This window comes from Pyrus communis, chromosome 7 (genome assembly GCF_963583255.1).
Source record: "Pyrus communis chromosome 7, drPyrComm1.1, whole genome shotgun sequence".
Lineage (NCBI taxonomy): Eukaryota > Viridiplantae > Streptophyta > Magnoliopsida > Rosales > Rosaceae > Pyrus > Pyrus communis.
In genome coordinates this window covers 8,529,261-8,544,317 of record NC_084809.1, presented here as the reverse complement: position 1 = coordinate 8,544,317, position 15,057 = coordinate 8,529,261, and the positions used below count along the sequence as shown (strand labels likewise).

Below are 15,057 nucleotides of genomic sequence, written 5' to 3'. Positions count from 1 at the left end.
AAGACATTTGCTTGTAAATGGAAAAATAAATCCAAGATCTCAAACATAGAACTTGGACGATGAGGAAAAAAAAGCATAAAGGTACAGTATGCATTAACTAGCCTTTCTCTTAAGTACGATTCTCTTCCTTCTAAATTCTTCTCATCTTCAATTTATTTTTATTTGAACGATCATGATTAAATTAAGTTAACATTTTGTGAACTTCTTCACAAAGAAAAAAAAAAAAAAAAAAAAAACTGAGAGAGTGGAGGAGGAGAAGAGAGAGAATCCTAATTCCTTCTAACTTGATATTAAAGTAGCAGCTAAATGATAGGCCTGCTACTCCTGTACTGAAAACATCATAGCCTGCAGGTTCATGGATGGACAGCAGCAGGCCTCTCAGAACAAAGTGACATGAATGTTAAGTTCATATACTTTGGATCCTTAATCGCTGGAGTCAGAAAATAATTGGCTTCTTGCGTACAAGTCGGACAATAATAGTCTCTATGAGATCATTACTCATTACTTGTAAGAGAGCATTACTTCTTGCATTCCACACAGTTTTACGTATGTTCAAGTGCTTTCTTTTTGTAAGTTGGATGAGTGACTCCTTATATGTAAAAATGAATGACTCTTTACGTTTAAGAAGCTAAACTGTGTTTCATTAGTAGCATGTTTTTTACGTACTTAAAAATGGGAAGCAATGAATTAGGGCCAAGAAAGAAGGAAGGGTAAGGAAATCAATTAGTCCCTCCAGTTGATCTGATTCCTAAAATTCTACGTAGTGCATTGCAGATGGTAGTCAATAATCGAAGTTATTTTAATTTCTGTTTTCTGTAAGTAAACATGACATGTGTCTACCTCCTTCGTGAGCTCGTACGTAGTAGCCTTGTGCATAAACTTACATACACAAAATTCTAGCCAACAAGCACTACCTACAAATGAAAGCTAACATTAGCTGCAAGATTTTGCTTCAAAATCCAACAGTTTTCTCCAAAGACTTGGACCTTGCCTTTAGCTGAGGTTTTTAAAGTGGAAATCTTTTCAAGATATTGATCACGATTGCCTTTTGTCCTTGTGTTGATTCACATGAACATATAAAACATGATCTGTTAGCAGATTCGACTGGCCACCATCCTCCAAAAAATTTTGGCTTGGATCAATAGGTCTGCTACCTCCAATATTTATGGCAATTGTTGGCTTCCACGGTAGAAAAACTTTGGTGCAATTAGAGATATATTTTTGATTCCTCGTCACTCTATATCACTTATTATGTATGTACTTATGACAATTCACGTGATGAGTGATTTAGAAAATGACTAACAAATCTAAATTCTTGATTACATATATTGGGGGTGGGGGTGCTTGTATAGACAAACTTCAACCATCTTTAATTTTATTATTTTCAGTACACATTTTCTCCTCTTACACAGATATTGAACTATGCAAACCAATATCATATTTTTTTTTTATAATTCTCATCACTTGATTACATTCAAGAGTTGGCCTTCTACCAGACCTATATATCGATTGATGTTGTAGAACAGTGGATGTCCACTCAAAGAATAAAATAATGGGCCCTACCACTGTTTGCCGAAGCTTGCCTCATACGACTCCTATTTTCTATAAAATACAAAGTCCACACAACATCAAAGCAATAAGTTCACGAAGAGGAAGAGAGAAAAGAGAGGAAGAGGAAAGGAGATAACAAAGAGAATTATTTTGTACTCCTATTATTCTAAATTATAATGAAAGCACCACTACTGCTGCACACACCGTCAATTTTACAACACGTTATCAGCACGAGAAGCTCTCATGTCAGTGGAAAGTACAACGCCATAAATCCGGTGAAGCACTATTTACCTCTCACCTCTGTCAGCTAAAATCTCACAGAATAAAAGGTATGTCCATTTTCCGTCTCTCCAACCGCGCCAGAAGCACCCCACCAAATTACGGTGAGAATTGAAATTTACAACGAACTACAGTCGTCACGAGATGAGAAAACTCATACTTGACAACTGGTTTCCAGAGATCCAAAAGAATCTCATCAAATTTAGAAACCCAGAACGCGCTGTTTTCAACGGATCTCAAGGACTCCCATGAAACCTCAGTTGTCTGAGATGGTGATGGCAGGACTGACTCCACACAGGCCTCCCTCTCTTGTGCCTCCATTAACCTTGCTGTCATCTATGTCTTTGTATGGAGGTTCTTGCTTCGCGATACCATGTTCCCTGGGTCATGCAAGAACAATGCAAGTCTCTGGTAGCCTTTTGGATTGAATTGAATTGAATTTAGGCAACCTCTACAACAACCCAACTGGCCCTACGTTTCAAGACTGACAGAAAAGGAAGAAAAATAATAGAAAAGGGGGATTGATGGAATGGTAAGGCACATGTGAAAAAAAAAATTTGAAAATGTGTGGTGTTGACTGCACCCTAAGAAAAAAAAAATAATAATAAAATATAAAGGGATTTGAATGGTCCATGGCACCATTTGGTCAAAAATAATAAAAAAACAAAAAAAAACAAATATAAAGGTTTCTGTTGGTGCATGGCATCATGTTGCAAAAATAAGAAAAGTAATAATAAAAAGATTTGAATAAGTGCTGACAAAAGAAAGAAAAATAATAAATAAAAGAAGGTATGATACTTCTTGTTATTTATGTGAATTGGTGTTAGTTTAAAACCCTTTCACAAATTCTATTTACTTTAAAGCAATTTATTTATCATGGACGGTATTACCGCCTACTGCTTTAAGTTTTGATTTATGTGAATAGTGATGAATTAAAGCCCTTGTCACAAGTTTTATTTATTTATATGCAATTTATTCACTATGGCTGGAATTATCGCCTATTGCTTTAATTTATTTTACTTATCTTTTGTTACGATGAGTATAAAAAGGACCCGAAGTTCCTTGATCAGATCAGAACCTGCAGTTTCTTGATCCTTATCATATAAAAATGATTGGACTTGAAGTTCCATCATACAAAAAGATTGGACATGAAGTCCCTTGATCCTCAGATCAGGTAATGAAGTTCCTTAATGAGTACAGTAAGTTTGAAGTACTGCAGTGCCTCAACTTAACTGTAATAAAGGCCAGAAAAGTCTCAATCCACACCAAAAGTTCCTTATATCCATACTCAAAATGGTTTAGCAAAAGCATTTATTAAGCGAATGAAATTGACAGTTCTTACATGAGTACATGGTATTTTGCATGATTCAGTATTAGTTCGGTTGAGACCTGTTGCCAACCATCAATACTTCTCAGTACAACTCGTGTTTGGGCACCAGCCAAACATTATACATTTACGAGTTTTTGGTTGTGTTATCTATGTGCCTATTGCACTACCACAACGTACTAAAATGAGGCATCATCGCGGATTAGGCATTGATGTTGAACACCATCTATCATTCAATATTTAAAACCCTTGACTGGGGATATGTTTACCGCGTGGTTTGCGGACTATCATTACAATTTTCTCACCGTTAGGGGGAGAAAATGACATCATTCCAGAAGAACGATGAGAAAATATCATTCTAGAAGAATGATGAGAAAAGACCGTTCCAGAATAACGAAGAGAATTTGTCTTATTTTGATTCACGAAACAATCAATGAGAAAAATGAAGTGAGAATGATTAATGATGCAACGAAAGTGATGAAATCACATTTACTTGCTGCAAATATGCCTACAAGAATTGATGTTCTTGTTGAAAATAATAATACTGCAGTAAATGATTTATCTGTTGCATGCCTGAAGCGTGACAGACCTTTAGACTCAAAAGGTTCAGTCATTCAAAAGAAGAAGAATATGATACTACTGAACTATTGCATTCTCGTAGCATAGCTGTTACATGCCAAAAACATGACAGTTGCCGCATGGATACACATCCCAGAAAGGACAATCCGCGAACATGGGAATGTTGATGTCTCATGCATGAAGCATGATAGACGTATAGGTTCCAATGACTCAACTCCCAAAATGGAGATTAAAATTCAAGCTCTATAATGCTTAAGAGGAGGTTATGATCTGCATTCTCTAAATTATGACTATCCTAGAAGAGATAGTGTAATACCCTTGAAGAGGTAATAGATATCCAAAGAAATGAAAAGCTTTTATGCATGCGCATGCAAATGAGAATATGAGATCACATATTGATGACAACCAATGGTAGTGTTGGTTTTTACAAGTAGCTACTAAATTCATCAATGAGATGTGTTGATATTGAGCCTTGTTCTTTTTCCGTCAACAAAATTATTGGCCAAAATGGAGAAAGGCAATTCCATTACAATTTCGTAAGAACGTGGAAAAATAGACATATACACTTGAATATAATACAAATAGCCAAAAGATGTTAAACCTAGAAGGTTACATATGGGCATTTGTAACACCATGAAATACACTCACATGATATAACACAAGGTTGTAAACGAGTTCATATGAATGGAGAATTATATACGAAGGGTTGTACATCACCCACATCATATCTCCATAAGTAAATCCCTCAAGAATACATGAGAGCAAATTGCTCTGTATAAATTCCAAAGGAAAATGTGTTATAAAGTGTAGAAAATCCCTGAAGGATTCAAATTGCTTGAAGAAAGCCCTGAAAAGGTAAAACATAAATTATGTACTCAATATCAATGGATGATATAAATTGCCTTAGTGAGTACTATCACTATGATATTGTTGCAACATACTAAAATCTCTTTCAAGAGTCAATGACATTAGATTGGAACTCCTGAAGAGTTTAGAAAAATTATAAAGTGTTGAGAGAAATATTGTCTCGAACTGCAAATCGAACAATCTATTAACACGAATTTTATCCATGATGTTTATGATATTAAAGAATCATATGGATTGAAGATTATGAGTTGAATACTCAAATGATTTAGACACTAAGAATGATCATTTATCTTTGCGAGGGTAAAGATAAATTGATATTTGGTCCAGAAGTACAACATCTTAGTGAAGTATATGTTTTATTGTATTTAGCACAATATATTGAATGAAATAAAGTTTATCTATTTATATCTCAGAGAAATTACAAACATGTACATACACATGAGTTAAAACAAACAGGATAGAGCCTTCACAAAGGTTGCTCATGTGATGCCTTAGTATTCGAAAGTACCCCAGAAAGAGGAGGCATCGGAGGTTGGTTATTTGGAGTCTCTATACTTGGTAAAACTCTAGATTACGAAGACAATATGTGCCATTAGAATAAAGCCTTGAACTTCTGATTGTCACTTTGAGTCCGACTTTCGGATTTTAGCAGCTGGTCAAGCTTTTTTTTCATGCTCGTTGAGTAATTATTTATAAGCATGTGTAACACTTTATTCTTGTGCTTAAGCCCTCTGATCTCTTGTTTAATACTTGCCACCTTAGCTATCAATGATTCAACTTGGCGAGTTCGAACAAATAGGCATTGACCCATATTGGAAACAGAGGCAACACACTAAACGCTGAAAGCTAAGGAGTCTTGAACGACTGACTCATCAAACAGTTTTGAAAGGATTCTGTTATCCTTTGGAGTGAGAAGATTCCTAGCTACCAATATAGCGGTTATGTTATTCTTCATCACACAGTCCCCAACCGTAAAAGGACCATTAGAAGATAAGAAGGACAGACACCATATATTATCATGATGCTGCTCGTCTGTATCACTCCTAAGACTCAAATCTAAGCAAATGTTAGATGGGCAAGCCATTTTCAGAAATGATGAAAGAAAAATAAGATCAGATAAAATCTCAAAAGTGTAAGAAGGGGAAATTTCTACCTGTTGCAGTTTTCCGAGCATACATTTTGAGCACAATTGATGCCTCTATAAAAAGAAGAGGCAACATAACCACTTGTTTGGAGATTGAAAATGCACCATTCTCCGAATTTCAAAAGCCGGATTTCCTGGATCAAAGTTCATTAACATTTCTCAGACGCAATCTCAGCTTTTTAGATATCACGTGCAACTTTGTCAAAGATTTTTGACAAAGTTGAAAACGTGTAAATCTTACTGTTCTAGTTACACCACAGTTGCTAACAAAAGTAAAGGCACAGCACCACTACTTGTTATTGGGAAATCTCTATATATGTCGACCTCCGTTCTCCATAACAAGGCAGACCTGTAAGAATACCTAACTTTTCCTCATCTTCGAGAATGCATCTTCAACAAAGCATCTCGAAATACTCAGTTTTCTTCCTCTCCGAGAATACCTCTTCAAACAAGTCACACCATAGTAAGAGTATCTCATATCATCAGGGGGAGCATCCAAAAACAGATCAAGATTTTAATGAGTCAATCAAAGACTTGTGGCCATTCAGGAGGAATGTTGTAGAACAGTGGATGTCCACTTAAAGAATAAAATAATGGGTCATTCTACTATTTGCCGAAGCTTGCCTTATACGACTCATATTTTCTATAAAATACAAACTCCACAACGTCAAAGCAATAAGTTCACGAAGAGGAAGAGAGAAAAGAGAGGAAGAGGAGACAAGATAACAGAGAAAGTTATTTTGTACTTCTATTATTCTAAATTATAATGAAAGCACCACTGCTGCTCTGTAGACGTATTCCAGTCACACTAACTGTAGAAGAACCTCATAAATTTTATGTCTTATTTTATTTATTCCACTGTACACACCGTCGATTTTACAACAATTGACTATTTCTTTTTCCAACTCTTAAACGGAACTCAAAGCTGAAACTGATAAAAAAATATAAATTAATATAAATTAAAAAAAAAAGAGAAAAAAGTTGACTTCATAGCTTTTCTTTTTTCTTACTTCTACCTTCCGTGGAGATAAGAACAAGATAAGTGCAGATTTGCAATTGCATCACCCAGCAATCTAAAAATTTGCCAATCTAGGCCAAGCTGTCAACAGAAACTTTACCTCTGACAATCTTGTCCTTCATCATTGTCCAATAAAATACCACTGCCAATGCACACGTGGTACCACCCTCTCACATTATCAGATCACAGATCAATTGCCCTTCAAGTTGTAGATTTTGGCTGCCTTAAAATAACCAATCCCAGTCTTCCATTTTCCACACCATCCTGCATTGTACAAGCAACTGACCTAGCCACAAGTTTTCAGCATAGCACAAGTGGGTAACTGCCACGTGGCGTGATGGTATGGGTTTCTGTAGAAATATGTAGCTCTGTGTCACTAGCCAATCCTTGCTCTCACTGACAACAAGCCGTGTCTTAACTCTAACTGCTGTAAAAATCTCATTAATTTGGTCGGTTTCCCAGTTTCTTGTCGCCCTCCAAGCTCACCTCACAACCACAAAGAGAGGGGGAGAGAGAAAATGAAGTGCTTTTAACAACAGCAGTTTAGAGCTTATACTGTAAGCCTTCAGTTTCCAGTTCAGTAGGCGTGCTTTTGATCAGGGGTGCTTTTCTATTCAGTTTTCTGCTTTGGGTTTTCTTTTATTTCTCATTTCCCTTCTGGGTTTCTATTGCTGTATGCAATAAAAGAATTCCTTTTTGCTTTTTGGGTTTCTACTTTTGTGGAAAAGCAAAAAAAATTTCATGTCATAATCTTCTTTATTCTTTCTTATCTTATTTTTCTTAATAATATTTTCCTTTAAGTGGTGAATGATGTCTCTATTTCCAACTGCAACTTTCCTGTTGAAATTTCTCCATCTTTTGCGTGTTTTTATGGTAGGGATTATTATATTCTAAATTTTTAATGATTTTGTATGTTAATCAATACTTTAATGATGAAGAGTTCTGAATTTTTTAATCCACAAACTTTATGTGGTCTGGTAAACATGATATTAAATTTTGTAGTTATATATTTGGGGTTCTTAGGATTGGTTCCATTTTTAGCATGCAGCATTTTTTAAAGTTTTTGAGATATCACAACTTCGAATTATAGTAGTATTAATCATTTGCAATCATCTCTAAATCTGTCTTCTTTCTTTGTTTTGCAGCAATTTCTGTCTGCTCAGAGACATGAATTCTTGCATTCCCGAGTGGAACTTTGAGTCTGATCTCCCCTTGACCAACCAGAAGAAATCAATAGGGTCTGTATTCTCTTTACTTATTCTCAAAGTTTTCGCCTTCCATGTTGAGCTATCTTGATAGGGGGGAAATATTTTACAGGCCAGACCATGAACTTGTAGAGCTCTTGTGGAGAAATGGGCAAGTAGTTTTGAACAGCCAAACGCATCGAAAACCAAGTTTTAATCCGAATGATCAATCGAGACAAGTTCAGAAACATGATCAGCAATCAATAAGGTCTGGGGGGTTGTATGGGAATTCAAGTAATCCGATTCAAGATGATGACACCGTTTCCCTTATCCACTACCCGCTTGAGGATTCTTTCGACAAAGAGTTTTGTTCCCATTTTTTCTCTGAATTCCCTTCCTGTGATCCAATTGAGCTTGACAAACCAATCAAACAGTTTGAGGGAGAGAAGGTTGTGAAGTTTGATGCTTCTGACACCGCGCGTCTTGTTTCCAACTCACCGCGGCCTAATGGCAAGTCCTCTGCTGGTGTGGAATACGCTGCAAATCCAATGCCTCCTCCAAGATATCAATACATTAATTCAACTGATCAGCAGAACCAAAATCAAGGAGGCGTGGGGAAAATAGTTAATTTTTCGCAATTTGCAACCCCGGGAAGGGTTTCAGCAGGATCTTCTAGAGGACAGTTAGGAGGGAAAGAGTCCGGAAATTTAGCTCAAGCGGAGGTTAGGGAGTGTTCTGTGATGACAGTTGGTTCGAGTTACGTTGGTAGCAACCAAGTTCTAAATGACCTTGATGTGAGCAGGGCTTCAAGCAATTGTGATGGAACTACTGGTTTATCGGCTGGACATTTCTACGACAACGTTCATAAGATAATGCCTCAGAGCGAGACAGGGAAAACTGATACACTTGATCCAACGCTTACTTCGTCTTCTGGCGGTTCTGGTAGTAGTTTTGGCAGAGGAGGAAACCAGTCTAATGTTGTCAATAGCAACAAGAGAAAGGGTAGAGAGGCAGCGGACTCGGAGTGCCAAAGTGAGGTAAAAACTTAATTGAAACCCTCTTTCCAACACATGACTTGTAATAATGATTTTCGCCGTGATTAATACGATTTTACTTATGTTTTAGGCTGCTGAACTTGAATCAGCTTCAGCTGCGAGAAGTAAGTCAGCGCATCGATCAGGATCGACCAGGAGGAGTCGTGCTGCTGAAGTCCATAACCTCTCAGAAAGGGTAGAATTTTTTAAGTTTCCTAGCATTACAAAGTTTCGGAATTTGTCACTTTTTGTTTCTTTCTAATAACTTGTCCATTTGTGCAGAAACGGAGAGATCGGATTAACGAGAAAATGAAAGCATTGCAAGAGCTTATACCTCATTCTAACAAGGTGAATTTACTTTCTTACAACCCCTTTAATTGTTTCTTAATTATTATCTAATTATAAATATCTCTTACTGATTTGATCCTTAATTTTTCAGACAGATAAAGCATCAATGTTAGATGAGGCAATTGAGTACTTGAAGTCACTTCAGATGCAACTGCAGGTACAACATCCCTTCTTAAAACCGAAATTGGTCCTATATTGTTTGTACGTAGCTCAAGCTACTAATAATTTTTTTTGTTGATTCAGGTAATGTGGATGGGAAGCGGGATGGCACCAATGATGTTTCCGGGCGTGCAGCACTATATTTCCCGAATGGGAATGGGAATGGGAATGGGAATGGGAATGGGACCGCCGGCCTTGCCTTCTATGCAAAATCCGATGCATTTACCTAGGCACCCGCTCGTTGATCAGTGCATGAATGTGGCTCCAGCAGCAAACCAGACTGTAATGTGCCAACCACCGGTCTTGAATCCCATTGATTACCACAACCAGATGCAAAATCCCTCTTTTCAGGAACAATACGTGCGTCTCATGAACTTCCATCACATGCAGACTATGTCTCAGGTTTGTTTTCTTAGTCTTGGAGTAAATTATTAGTCATCCGTGTCTTGTTAGACACAAAAATTTATTATCGTTAATTATCTAACTCAAACGATTTTCATTTCTATCATATCGAAATTTTTGGGTAGCCAATGAATATGTTCAGATTTGGCTCCCAACCTCTACAACAGAATAAGATGATGGCACCAAATGGTTTCAGCAGTGGACCTTTCGGTGGAGGAGCTGCAACTAATGACCCTTTAAGTGGAAAAATGAGTAAGTCACTTGAAAGCACTTAACGTATAATCACTTTTTATACAAGAAGCATGCATAACTTTTTTTCAAACTTAAAGGGAATAATTTGTTTAAATAAGTTCTGTGAACCCTAGCAAGTGGCTGTCAAAATCAGGGGCTATGTGGTGAATTCGGTTGAATTTTTTGTGTTCATTTACCACCTTATCTTCATTGCCATCTCTCAAGAAAGTGAATGGTCACAAACTTGTTACTACTCTCTAAAGGGGTTGGCCGCATATATTCTTGTTGCGCAGTTAGCAGCTCATATCTGTTGAAGAATGTAAGAATCTCACGTCGGAGACTTGACAAAATAAATTTCAATATATAATTAATGGTTTCACACTAACTGTACAGAGACTTTAAAAAAAAAAACAAAAACTTTACACACCCAGGCGATGTTTTCTATTTGCTTTCCCGTCAGCTAAACAATCGGACCAGACAGATGCAGGCCGATTGACCGCCTTACCCGTCATTGAAACACAAGTCGGAGACGTATCGGCCTATATTCCAACCAATGTGATCTCCATTACCGATGGACAAATCTGTTCAGAAACACATGGGCGCGTCTCACTGAATTGAATTCTTCTTCTAGCTCTTCTTTTTTACTGATAATATGTTCAAAGTAGTTTGGTTGGTTGAATCATTGATGCCATAAGTGTCACTGTCATACTAATTTCAGTGGACACACTGCTTTTTTCTGATGTTAACAGGTTAATGAGAGAGGATGCATACTTATCTCATCTCTATATATGGTCCCCCGGCCCTAGCTGGCTTATAAAACAAGATCATATAATTGCTGGCAGAAGTTGTTGAATTATATTGGAACATTTTTTGCTCACGCGGATCGCATGATCTTACCATTTAGATAATTCGAAGAGTCACTTCTCGTATGCGTATGCCAATGAACAACTATTGCAAGAGTTCAAACATCTCAATCCGGCATTGAACTGGTTCTGAAACCTTACAAGCGGACACAAGACTAGTTGTGTAGCTTTCTGAGTTGAGTTTTTTACTCTGGGAAGAAAGGAAGATAGTATTTCATGCATATTATTGCTGCGCATTGATGTTCCTCTTGTAAAAGGATGCCTCAAATTTTAATGGAAACTGATATATGTTTCTTCAAGTGTTTTCTTTGTTTGCGCGGTTATGCTTATGCTTTGCCTGTGAGGAGCTTGTCTGTCACTGCAGATATATGGAGAAACTGGAAAACTCAAATGAATAAATAAATAAAGTTGAATGATCACATAAGCTTTTCTTTTTTCTTACCTTTAAATTTTGTTTTTCGGTAAATTCAATGTTGTACTTACAGTTCGAACACATGCTAATTATGGTATGTTTCAAGAGACTTGTTGCTCAACTCATAAAGAGCATTCAACATTTGCACTCCGAAATCCTGAGTTCGATTCTTTCTTGTGAAATTATTGCATGTCGTTTTCAAAGTTGAGCATGAATAACCTATCTCAAGCTTTATATATCTTGGTCTCTTAGTCAATTACAGCGGTCTTGGAATAAAAATACAACCAAAGCCAACTTGTGATACCCTTTAATTATTTGACTCGACTATAACACGACTAACGTTTAGACTTTGTAATTCAATTTATGATCAAAATGATTATTTTAACCTTCATAGTTGGAAGATTTACCAAAGTGCCATTTTGATTTTAAGTTATGGTTTCTGGATACTCATGTGGAACCAAAATTTATAATAGAAAAATAAAATAAATAAAAACAAAATGAAAGGAGAGAGCTAGATGCTCTAGAAAGGAGGGTAAAAAGCTGGAGAAAAAAATACAAAAAAGAGAGAAAAGGAAGGAAAGCTGGAGAATTCGGGGCCCTATTTTCCTCTTGGGGGTGCTATTCCATCCTTCTTGGGGGTCAGCCCTCTCTCTCATCTTTAGCTTTCTTTCCTTAGAGCCTTTGATTCTGGCCTCCGAAGCACCAACGAACTGCCCTGGTGCGGTCGGATGAGGGTGCTCCATAGAGCTAGATTTAAGTTAATTGTAATTAGTGGAGACTTAATTTAGAGATTGAGGATGCATTGAAGCAACCAAGGTAAATTCTTGAATCTTTGTGGCTGCTGGAGCTCTAATTCATGTTGCATGTTGGTTGAGTTGTCACCATAACGTATACTTTTATTTAGTGGAACCTAAAGACAGAAATTTGAGCAGATTGAGTTATACTACTTAATAAGATGTATTCATGCGAAAAGTAATTTAATTGAAATTGTGATGGTACAATTCAAAGCTATGGTTGGATGTTGATGAAGTCAGTAATAGGTCAGGGATTAAGAAAATAATAAATAATTGGTGAAATCTAAATAGTTTGATCCCCATGTAAACAATTTAACCTAAAAGTTAAATACAACCATAAAATAAAAAGAATTTAATTGGTACTATGCATTTCAATTCACAATTACTGTGACACAACTACTTCTGGTTGATATTGGCTACATTTTTATCTGTAAACTTCCATGTTACATAGTCATCAAACTCCAGGATCATGCACATGGCTTGCACGACTTATCCTTTTATTGCATTATTTGACTTGGGATCCAAGTTAATTGCCTTTTATGTTTGAGATATTTGAATTGGACACTTGTCATAGGGTCAATTATACAACTTTGTGCTTCTGCATTTTTAGCATTTTGAATTCAAGTCAACAGCCACCACAAAGTTATTGTCTCCTTAGTGGAATGGCCAGAAATGCGGTTGCATAACGCCTACACCTAGGCCCTAATTGAGGCCGGTCACTGCCTATTGTCTATAAGCTATCTAGGTCGATTTTTAGAACATTAGCACAAAGTAGCATATATTTAGTACTTTGAAAAAATATGTTAAGTGTAGTTGCCTACTTAAATGGATAACAATCGTCGTATTATTTATGCGATGTAGGCCTCGCATGCATCGATGGCCGATTAACTTACGCTTTGGTACATCTTATATATGGTGGGTCCACTTTGGCTCATGCAATGCCATCAATCACTTGCACTCATCAGCAACGGGAAACTACGGACATCTGCAGCCTAAACGCCTATTAGGATTTAAGGATTAGGGTTCTCGTACTTAGACTAACTAGTGCAGTTCTAGTTAGAAGTACAATATTATATAACAATTACTTACATGTGGACGTGTCAATTTGCCTCCCATCATCATTATAATCTATAAAATAATTGATCAAAAATCCATTCCCCTTTCCAGCAAGGAAGGATTTCTGCTTTCTCCGACATGCATGGGATAATAGCATTATATTCCACCAAGTGGGTGCGGTTCATTGTCATCTTTTCAAGTTCCTGAAAAGCTCACTTGGAAGAAAATGAAAATGAGAAGTTGAGAACTAACGTACACTAATCAGAGAGTAGAATGAAATGTAAACCTAAACGTAGTACACTTACTAATCGCATCTTGCATAAATAGAAAATTTGTGTGAAAGTCGCTTATATGAGCCAGTTTTATTTCCATCAAAGTTAGATATAATCGTCTATATGATCAACAAACGTAGTACATGTAAATGTTAACTGCTATGATTTAGTTTTTTTTTTAGTATGCAACCGTATACTATATGACGTCATCTATGATTAGTTGATTCTTGACTACACATCTCATACTTCATATTCATGTCATATTCCGAAGTTTAGTACAACCTTTTCAAATTTTGTTCTCACTTCCCCCAACTTGTACCCTATTTTATGTCTTTTGTCCATTGATGTAATTCACATGCAAATATGAAATAGCAATGCCTCACCACCACCACAACAACCACTGTCATCATCCCATGACTCCTATTGCCTCCCAATTGTTACATTGTACCGATGGGGCCTCCACCAGAAGATCTGGCCATATAAACAGATAACCACAAGAGCTGGTACAGGAACCATTTGAAGCTAGTGGCAAAGGTCAGCTTCTCTTATTTACTAATATCTCTCTCAGTCGTCCCCACTGCATATCTTTTTCTTGATGTTGGAAAGGTGGACGAAGACTGATCGGCATCACTGATTGGTCCCATTTCTAGCAAAACTTGCCCGGCCAACTTTCACGAACATTTTTTTCCCCAACTTGTCTTATCCAAGTTGGATCGACATAAAAATTAATATCCAGTAGTCATGTGCATGGCATTAATCATCACCATCGTTATACCCCACTTCATAGATTTTAACAACCATGTTTAAATCGTCATGAATCAATTTGTTTTCCCTATCAATCATTGGTGTTCTTTACCATGACAAAATGAAGTTTTTTGTTTGTTACTTAAGATTACTATTTCAATTTGAATAGTTATATGTGTAGACATATATATTTTGTACCTAAGATCAATTAATAATTATATAATCACAAAAATTAATGTCATGGAATCCACCACCCTAATAGTATGTCGGTAAGTTTTGTTTATAATGTAGAATAAATGACTGAATTGAAGAGACGTAAAGCTTGGAAACAACAAAATCCAACATTTGCAAAATTGGGCTCCGAGCTCTAACTTGGGCATCATAATACAATAGAACGAGAAGAAGAGTCAAACAAATTGAGACCTTTTTTTAGTGCACATCAGAAGTACACATTTAAGTTATACGTCTAAATAAAGGCCGTTAGATCATTTAACCTTAGAGAATCTATTGACTGTTGTTCAAATGTATAACTTTAATGTGCACTAGAAAAAATTCATTAAGTTACCTGACTTGCATTTGCAAACAAAATGTTTTTGTGTGGTTTTAAAAATAGCAAATCCCACATTGGGCCTGCATAAGAAGGTGCTCAACTAGCCCATTAACTGCTGGCACAATAACATTGTGTCAATGGTGGAGTCTCTCCAGATTTCCTTCAAAACTGCAGCCTTAATTTGGTTACATGCTCTTATTTATTTATTTTTTAAGCAAGATTAAATGGTTTCCTTAGTCATAG

At 36.5% G+C, this 15,057-nt stretch overlaps 1 protein-coding gene across 4 annotated transcripts; it reads left to right on the top strand.

Annotated features, from left to right (window-relative positions):
• Positions 1-6,939: 6,939 nt before the first annotated feature.
• On the top strand, positions 6,940-11,391 carry LOC137740097 (transcription factor PIF4-like). Of its 4 annotated transcripts, XM_068479905.1 has the most exons (9): positions 6,943-7,367; positions 7,911-8,003; positions 8,083-8,986; positions 9,075-9,179; positions 9,266-9,331; positions 9,423-9,488; positions 9,575-9,892; positions 10,018-10,144; positions 10,873-11,391. In XM_068479905.1, the coding sequence occupies exons 2-9, from the start codon at positions 7,933-7,935 to the stop codon at positions 10,875-10,877; spliced, it is 1,662 nt and encodes a 553-aa protein (XP_068336006.1). In that variant the 5' UTR covers positions 6,943-7,367; positions 7,911-7,932; the 3' UTR covers positions 10,878-11,391. The 4 variants fall into 4 exon arrangements, with proteins under 4 accessions (XP_068336004.1, XP_068336003.1, XP_068336006.1 ...); XM_068479903.1 differs by lacking the exon at positions 10,873-11,391 and having other exon boundaries at positions 6,940-7,322; positions 10,018-10,862; XM_068479902.1 differs by lacking the exon at positions 10,873-11,391 and having other exon boundaries at positions 6,940-7,367; positions 10,018-10,862.
• The last annotated feature ends 3,666 nt before the right edge of the window (positions 11,392-15,057 follow it).